Source organism: Triticum aestivum, chromosome 6A, assembly GCF_018294505.1.
Source record: "Triticum aestivum cultivar Chinese Spring chromosome 6A, IWGSC CS RefSeq v2.1, whole genome shotgun sequence".
Classification (NCBI taxonomy): domain Eukaryota; kingdom Viridiplantae; phylum Streptophyta; class Magnoliopsida; order Poales; family Poaceae; genus Triticum; species Triticum aestivum.
Genome location: NC_057809.1, coordinates 600,977,695 through 600,987,301, shown reverse-complemented (window position 1 = coordinate 600,987,301; position 9,607 = coordinate 600,977,695). Strand labels below are relative to the sequence as shown.

The 9,607-nt window shown below is 44.7% G+C and overlaps 1 protein-coding gene across 1 annotated transcript; it reads left to right on the top strand.

The window, feature by feature from the left end:
- Nucleotides 1-663: 663 nt before the first annotated feature.
- On the top strand, nucleotides 664-2,610 carry LOC123128897 (laccase-19-like). The gene is made up of 3 exons (XM_044549012.1): nucleotides 664-914; nucleotides 998-1,362; nucleotides 1,445-2,610. Exons 1-3 carry the CDS (start codon nucleotides 664-666, stop codon nucleotides 2,608-2,610), a joined length of 1,782 nt encoding a protein of 593 aa, XP_044404947.1.
- Nucleotides 2,611-9,607: the final 6,997 nt, after the last annotated feature.

Below are 9,607 nucleotides of genomic sequence, written 5' to 3'. Positions count from 1 at the left end.
GGTTAGAGCACACACGTGAAGCTATAGTATAAACTACCAATATACAATGTAAAATTGACTAGCTGCCTGCTTTGACCCTTGGGAGTAATCTCTTGGACATGTTACTAGGTATTTGGATTGAGTTGTGAACTTGTGATGTGTACTCAGTACTTTTGTTTTATGCCGGCTGCTACGGTGAACCTATAGTCTCTGCGTATGCGTGTGCATAGCGTACACATCGTTGAGTAATTGAGTTCGGTGGACAGCCAAGTCAGAGCTACTACCTGTTTGATTAAGATTTGTACTGGGCATTGATGCACCATGTATGGTGCAACCTCGATGTTGGAGTCAATCTGTGATGCGTGATCATCCCATCTATTATTCCAACTAGATGATGTATGTATGTGTAACATCATGCCATGCGTGTGATGTTGTTAATAAACCAACAGACAGGAATCTGCCTCTGACCGTATCTAGTTTGGCCTCTGACTGGATCCCTGTCTTTGACTGTAATAGCGCATGCACGAGCCATCTAGGGTCTACCTGCCACTGCCAGGTGTAGTATATATATGACCTCGGGGTAGGGTTACTGCAACAAGCATTAAGCAACAACAATTGAGCCTGATAGCTCGAGAAGGTGGTGGAGCAGCCGGCGGGCAGCAAGCAGGCAACATGTGTAAGATCATGCCCCCCGTGGCAGCAGGCCTCGTCGTCTTCTTCTTCGCCGTCCTCCTCTCGGCGGCTGCTGGCGGCGATGCGGCTGTTGTCGAGCACACGTTCGTTGTGAACCAGGTGCGCATGCGGCATCTGTGCAACGACACGCTGGTGACGGTGGTGAACGGGCAGTTCCCCGGCCCGGCGGTGGAGGCCACGGAAGGCGACACCGTCGTCGTCCACCTCGTTAACCAGTCACCCTACGGAATAACAATCCACTGGTACGCGGCCACGCATGCATGCATAAGCTATCTTCTTCCTTCTTGGTTGATCCTCTAACATGCGCGCGTGCATGCAACTGCAGGCATGGCGTGAAGCAGCGGCTGACGTGCTGGGCGGACGGAGCCGGTATGATAACGCAGTGCCCGATCCAGCCCAACACGACCTTCACCTACCGGTTCGACGTCACCGGGCAGGAGGGCACCCTGTGGTGGCATTCCCACGTCTCCGCGCTCCGGGCCACCCTGCACGGCATCATCGTCATCCGCCCCAGGTCCGGCGCCTACCCGTTTCCCAAGCCCGACGTGGAGGTCCCGGTCATCATCGGTGAGTGGTGGCAGAGGGACCTCGTCAAGGTGGACCAGAACTTCTCCATCGGGGGCTCGTTTGAAGATAACCCCGCCGCCATCGCCATCAACGGCAAGCTCGGAGACCTCTACAACTGCTCCGGTAAGCTGTTTGTTTGATACTCCCCCGATCGACTTGTGAACACATGAAAAGCGTACTGAACCTCTGCATGCTCTGTTTACAGGCGTAGCAGAGGACAACTTCGTGCTGGACGTGGAGCCCGGCAAGACGTACATGCTGCGGCTGGTGAACGCGGCGCTCTTCTCCGAGTACTACTTCAAGGTCGCCGGGCACAAGCTCACAGTGGTCGGCGCCGACGCCAACTACGTGAGGCCCTTCACCACGGACGTTGTGGCTGTCGCGGCCGGCGAGACCATTGACGTGCTCATGGTCGCCGACGCCCGACCCTGCCGGTACTACATGGCTGCCCTGGCCAACCAGCCGCCGGTGCCTGACCCGCAGATCCCGGAATTCGTCTCCAGAGGGGTGGTGCAGTACAAGAACATCCCCAGCGATGCGCAAAACTGCACAGAGAAATCGCCTCTCATGCCTGCTATGCCTGACCAGCACGACACGATCACGACCTTCTACTTCCATGGAAATCTCACCGGCCTGCAGCCTGGTGGTAACCCGCTGCTGCCTCAGGTCCGGGATCGTGTGGACGAGCGGCTGTTCCTCACGCTGGGCAAGGGCTCCATGTGCACGAACAACAAAACGTCCTGCAAGCGAGGAGGAAACCCGGAGTCCTTCGAGGTGGCCTACATCAACAACGTGTCCTTCCACCTCCCGGAGACCACGGCGGTGCTCCAAGCGCGATACTACGGCGGCAAGTTGAACAACAACGGCGTGCCGGTGCAGGACCTGCCCAGCAGGCCGCCAAGGGCGTTCAACTTCACCGACCCGGTGCTCATACCGGTCGTGCCCGGCGGCAAGATGGAGGAGCTCGAGCCCACGCGCAAGGCCACCATGACGCGCCGGTTCGCGCATAACGCCACCGTGGAGGTGGTCTTCCAGAGCACGGCCACCATGCAGAGCGACTCCAACCCGATGCACCTCCACGGCCACGACTTCTTCGTGCTCGCGCAGGGCCACGGCAACTACGACGCCGCCCGGGACGTCAGGAGCTACAACCTCGTGGACCCGCCCATGAAGAACACCGTGCAGGTGCCGAGGCTCGGGTGGGCCGCCATCCGCTTCGTCGCCGACAACCCCGGGGCGTGGTTCCTGCACTGCCACTTCGAGTTCCACATGGCCATGGGCATGGCCGCCGTGTTTGAGGTGGACAACGGACCCACGCTCGAGACCACTCTCCCACCACCACCTTCGGATCTGCCAAAGTGCACGAGATAGATGCGCTCCCTATCATGGACTACCAAATAGCATCACCATTTTATGTACCTAATATACTGGAATTCTTTTTTGGCACGAAATAATGTACTCCTAGATGATTCTTCCCCGCCTTTCAGCGGAGTATTCTATTAAGTATTGACATTGTTTAGTATTGTATATTGAGTATTGACATTGTTTATTAACCATCTACTCATGTTTTTATGGCACGAAATAATGTACTCCTAGATGGAGTATTGTCGTTCCCCGTTGCACATGTTTTTCATGTGCCCTCATGCTGATTTTTGTGCCGGCACTCCTACCGGCGAGATGTCGATGCATGCTGAAAGACAATTCTTTCCCATAATGAGGACGGCCACTCTTTCTCTCACCAAACCATTTGTTGTACCTTAGAGCATCTCCAACAGGCGCCCAAAAACTGATGCGCGCGCTAAAATTCAGGTTTTTTGGGCGTCGGACAGCTCCGGCAGAAGCTGTAAAATAATGCACGCGCAAAAAAGGGTTGAGCGCGCGCTGAAAAACGCTATCGCATGCTGCAAATTTGAGGCGCCGGATTGCACGCGCTTCATAATTTACACTGCATGTTTTTTGGACGCGCGTTTTTTGGCATCTGATAAAGCAATGTTGGGCCTGGCGCGCTAAAAGTGCTATAGTGACACGCTAAAACTATTTTAGGGAGCGAAACTTTTTCTGCACATGTTGGAGATGCTCTTAGAAAGCTTGCGATCTTCCTCCCTAAAGCCTCATTATCCTAATCAAGTTAGAAAAATCAAGAAGAGACACCGATCTATAATTCAACCAAGCCAAAAAGCAATTCACTTGCCCATCTTGTTACTCTTGAGTTTGTGGGGAGTCCTAGATGGTTGAAGTCGCGTGTAAGCTTTCAAGTGTCTAAATTTGTTTTGGGAAGTTGATGTCACCTCAAGATGAGTTATCTTGGGCATTCACTGGACGAGGCTATCAAAGAAGAAGAGAGACGCAATGTCGTTGGGCATATCTTGGTGTTTCACTCGTCTCTGCAACAAATATAAATGTTCAGCCAAGAACATTTTATTACGGAACCTCACCAGAGGGCATGGTGCTCCTGTGATTTCAATAAGAAAAAGAGAATTGACCCAATTTATAAGGAAAACTAAGCCAAAAAAGTACACGAAATCAAGGTTGACCACATGACAACGATGCAAGAACCTCAACGACGAATACAAGCAGACCCTAAACAAAACTAGAATCCACTACCAACCGTAGCAACGATCATGAGCCAAAGAGACCTGTGATATGGGAGAAGTAAACGACACCTTCAAGAAGGAAAAAGATACCCATGGTTGCATTTGCCGCCCGTACTAACCCTAGCCGGCCAAAATTTACATTCTCTGAAGAACATGGATTTCATCAGGCGTCTACGTAATATTGGTTCTCTTGTTTCCTAGCTTTGTGTTTACTGCTTGCTAGCTTGTTTAGTGTGAGCCTTGCTTGCTTGTGATATCTAGGGTGTTACATTCGGTTACATCTACGGAAAACTTCCAAATCCCTAAAATCTGTTGAAATTGGCATCAGCCACTCGCTACACATGTATATGAGTTGAAATTTTATTTTACTCTTTTGGCCTAATCACACATTGCTGAGCTTAGAGTTGCTCAAATTTTTGCGTGTCCAACTTTTGTGGTTTGTATACTTTTCTTAAATCCAAAACTAAGATACACATTTTTTGTACATTGTTCCATATTTACTTTTGCCTATCTATTGTTTTCATGTGAGAGTCTCGAGCTAGTGTTTGCATGAAGGCCTAGTTACATGGATGTGCAGATATGAACCGTAAAGTGTTTTTTACCAGTGACGGTACCTAGAACATTGTATAAAGACAGAAGAAGTCATCTAACTACTAACTACGGACCCATAGGTTTGTGGTAAACTACTCACGCATCATCGGAGGGGCGGCAAGGATGATGAAGAACCCCTCTGTGATCGTTTCCCCCTCCGGCAAAGTGTCAGAAAAGGTCTCTAGATTGGATCTCGTGGTTCTGGAACTTGCGGCGGCAGAAAAAGTATTTCGTGGACTCCCTTATGGTTTTGGGGATTTTAGAGTATTTATATAGGCGGAGGTAGTCAAGACGATGCTCGTGGGCTCCACTACCCACCAGGGCGTGCCAGAGGCCCCTAGCGCGCCCAAATGCCTAGTGGGCCCCACGTCCATCTTCTCGTGGCCTCCAGAAGTTTTCAGGGTCTCTTATCACCCGAAGAAATCTCCAAAAAAATTCGTTCCATTTGGACTTCATTTGGTGTTGATAGTCTGAAAAGTAGAAAACAAGCAAAAAACAACAACTGGCACTGGACACTAAGTTAATAGGTTAGTCCCAAAAAAAATATAAAGTTGCTTGTAATTGTAGATAGATACGTTGGAGACGTATCACACCCTCATATCCGTCCTATATTTGGGCTGGATATGAGGGGTGCCGATCAGCCCGGGCGTTTGAGGTGTCCGTCTGGGTCGAAATTTCGTGACCGGTTAGTGACCGAGTGGGCCGCTCGAATGATTAAGGAGGGTTTAGGGTGCCCAGCTGTATATGCTCTAATAGGTAGGTGTATTCCACCCTTTCCCTAGGATCCTGTTGTGTATTTCCTACGCGAGGTCCCACCACCCAGGATGTCCCACCACGTGCATATCTAGGACGCCAGGATGCCATACCACTTGCATGTCCTGGACAACTAATCAACTGATTAAATCAGCTAATTAATTTATATCAAATGGGTCATACACAATTTCAATTTTCGAGGTCAAGACCTTTACAACAAGACCATTCATGGATATATTTCTTAAATTTCAACGTTTCAATTCACTTATTTCGCTCAATCTATTAATTAAGTGTTGTAAATCAGTTTTTGATTTTAATGAAATTATTTTTTTGAAATGAGCTAAACTTATTTTTTGAGAAGGAGTGAGAGTATATTTTAGTGAAATTACTTTTTCAGAAGAGTGGATTTTTTTGAATGAGTGAAAACTTTCAAATGAGTCAAATCAGTTATGTCTGCATTTCAAGCGATTGTGAAAAGTGTTTTTAAACAAGTGAAATATAGTATTTCAATAGAGTTTTTGAAATGAGTAAAATATATCTTTGTACTGAGTGAAAACTTTGAAAGAAATTAGTTTTGTAATGAGTGAAATATAGAATGTCAATAGAGTTTTTGAGTAAAACATATTTGAAACAAGTGAAATATAGTATTCCAGAAATGAGTGAAATATGTTCATTGAAGTGATTGAAATTAATTTTTATATGACTGAAATATCAGTTTCGCAAGCGCGCAGTGAAATTAGGTTTTAAATATATCTTTTGTACTGAGTGAAAAAGGTTTTTTTGAAACGAATGAAATATAGTGTTTCAATTGAGTGAGTGTAATGTGTTTTCTGAAATTAGTGAAATGTGATTTTGAGTGAAATAAGTTTACTGGAACTGAGAAATTATTTTTGCGATGACGAGTAAACATATATTCAAAAGAAACCTAGATCAAAAGAAATATCTCGAACAAACCTATTTCATAAGAAATATGCTAAAGAAACTTATTTCATAAGATAAGTCTGAAATATGTTTATTGAAATGAGTGAAATCATTTTTTATATGAGTGCAATATCAGTTTAGCAAGCGCACGGTGAAATAGTTTTGAAATGTATCTTTTGTAATGAGTGAACAAGGTTTTTTGGAACGAGCGAAATATGGTATTTCATTTGAGTGAGTATAATGTGTTTTCTGAAATGAGTGAAATCTATCTTTGTAAATGAGTTTAATGTGGTTTCTAGAATGAATGTAATCTATCTTTTGTAAATGAGTGTAATGTGTTTTCTGGATCTAGTGAAATGTGAAATTGATTGAAATGTTTTCTAAAACTAGTGTAACTAGATGACACCCCGCGCGTTGCTGCGGGAATTACGTGCTAAAAATAAAAGTATCAATACAATAACTGAACATTTATTCAAATATACGTCCAAATAACAAAACATTCTTGAGGAAACCAATGTTTGGGGAAAACCCGAAGCATAAATATTGATATGGATTAAAACCCTGGTTCCTAGTAAAACACTGGTATCAATACAAAAAGTAAACTTTCATAGATAATTAGATATCACGATCTGTTACATTTCTCTTAAATATATGGATAAAACATTCGTTCGCCGGAAAAATGTGGTATCAACTAATGGGCATACTACACATAGATCAAAACGTGCCTCCACACAAAACACAAAGTACGATTAATTTAACACATCCTAGTAACACAAAGGGTTCGAATATTGGAGCAATACAGTAGGCAACCTCTAACATGATTTGTTTTACATATGAGTACACACACTAAAATGTTGGAAGGAAATGATTCTCGTCGTCCCTCTTGTCAGCATGTCTCTTATAAGTACTTGTAATAGCATGGAAACCGAAAGGAAACTGTAACAAAAGTATACATGCAAACGTAGTGTGGTGGCAGAAAGGAGCCAATATATAATATGTACTGAGGAAAAATAGAAAATATGTATCACATTAGCAAGCAACGGTAGGGGTAATCAATGGAGAATTCCCTGTGAATTTGATGGTGACAGATTGAAACAGAGGAAAGCATAGTGACACACACGCTCGGTCAGTAACACAACATAGAGGCAGGACCTTTGAGGTCAAATCAAGATACATCTATGTGCCTTGATAAACATGGTTATAAAACAATTTAGCATTTCTAATCTCGACTAAATTAATGTCAACCGTCGCTGGAGCAAAAAACAGTGACAATCCATCTTACAGTTCTTGGAAAAAGATGAGTCACTGATGTTCGCCTTCCTCCACTTCTTGTCCCGCTTGCTCCATAAATAAGCATTTGAGGGATTATGTAGCGGGTAGTACCAAGAAGGCTGGGGGCTTGCAAAGAAAGTAAAAATAAAAATAAAGCGCATGAACCAATAGAGCCTGTTTTTTAAAAATTAGCAAACAAAACATTTGAAGGACAACAGAAAGGCATGAACGACCAGAAACTGATCCAAAAATACGCCAACAAAAATACTTAAGGACAAACAATAGAGCTGCCAATAATAGTACTCGGCAACATCTGAAACTGAAATCAATTCTCCTCCCAAAATTTACATACTATATAAGAAAAGCATAATAGGTACTAAAATCTGAAAGTAAATCACATCAATGTTCTAAGTAGGGGCACCTTCTGGTTGCCTGCAGTGGTGCTTCAAATATCGATTTGCACTGGAGTTTGTTACTGCTCGATACCGCGGATGTGCTACAACAATCAAATCCACCACAGACGGATTGATTTGCGCTGACTGTGAATCAGCATACCCTTACCCAATCCCACCCATGGGCCATAGCTCCGTGCCAATGTAACCAAATGAACTCAGCAAGTCAGCATACCTTAACCACTATCTAATCGAACTACACGAATATGACTCAAATCAAATTAGCTAGCGTGTTAAGAAAAAATGAAAAATATGAAGGTAGAAGATGAGTAGTAGAGGAGTGGGCATCGTTGGTTGAAATACCTGGCCAACGTCTCCACCCATCAGTTTCACTCGTAGCCTGAAAGGAAGCCAACACAGGACTATTGTAAATTAGATCAGACTGGATCAAGGATTTGGATCCCAAGTGCACGTTTTTTCTCACGGGGCACCGAAATTCCCGGTTACCACGGTAACCGCAAAATTCCAGAAAAATTTCGGACGAAATTTGAATTTGAATTCAATTTTTTTAATGTTCTATAGCAAGCACCACCGCAGCGTGAATTCAAATTTCGGGACAGAGAGAGGAGGACGACCACCGGCATCTCAACGACGAGACAGGGCGCCATACCGATTCGATGCGAACGGAACAGAGAGAGGGAATGCAGCAGCACCGCAGCCATGTCTACGATGCTACAGGGCACCAGAACGGTCTACACCGAGAAAGGAACTACAACCGGCATATGCGCCGAACACCAGCGGTCGTGTCAGAGGACCAGACCACACGGCGAGATTGCATCTTTTCTATACAGCCGTCGCACTGTATCGTTCTCCAGGGAAAGACTGTTTCTTTATTATAGATCGATTGGGTTCTTTGTTCACGGAAAGATTGTTTCTTTATATATTAGGAGAGAGAGACGGTTGGGCTTTTTAATGAGATTATAGGGCTTCTTTGTTGGGCTTCAGTGCATCATTTAACGCTGATTATCTTGTGGTGAATGTTTCTCAAAAAGAAAATCTTGTGGTGGGTGGGTTCTGTAGTTGTAACTAAATTGAAGATGAAAAGATGGTCTCTTCGGTGACCAGGGAATGACTACATGCAAATTATAATTTAATCACTGATTTGTTGGTGGGTCCCCCATGTAATCGCTGACTTGTGATTGGCCGGTATCTAATAACATGGCATGCTGAGTTGGACCGTTTGCATGTTAAGAGAATGCCTTGTAGTGGGGAGCAACTTCTTAAGAATGTAAGATGTGAAATTGATTGAACTGTGTTTCCTGAAATGAGTGAAACAGTTAGATTCAAACTAGCCAAAGTGTATCCAAGATTGGTCTTGTTTTAAAGGTCTTGTCGCTTTGAATTCAAAATATTAAAAGTTTAGAAACTGGATATTTAGTTCAAAACTTATCAACCTTTTAAAATGTCACATGAAAAACAAAGTGCATGTATTTAGTGTGTGCATGCAGCCGTGGTGTATCTGTTTTCTCTCCCCCTGTCCCCTGACACCCCATCCAGTTTTGTGTAGCCGTTTGTATAAGATTTGTATTGCTAAAAGAGAGATAATAGCATGGTGGGGTCTTCATATCAGTCTCAAAGCAAGCGTTTGACGATGGATTCCTAACCAGCAGGTACCGGAACCTGTAAATTTACTTATTCGAGATATGAACATTCTAGCCGGCAGGTCGACTCAGATTCGATTGCTCCCTATTTCCAGCAGCATCGAGACGCGTATGTCGCTGTCATACGTGTTCAATTTCTCAACGACCATGGCATTGAGTTGAGATGCTGCGTCTCCCGGTCAAG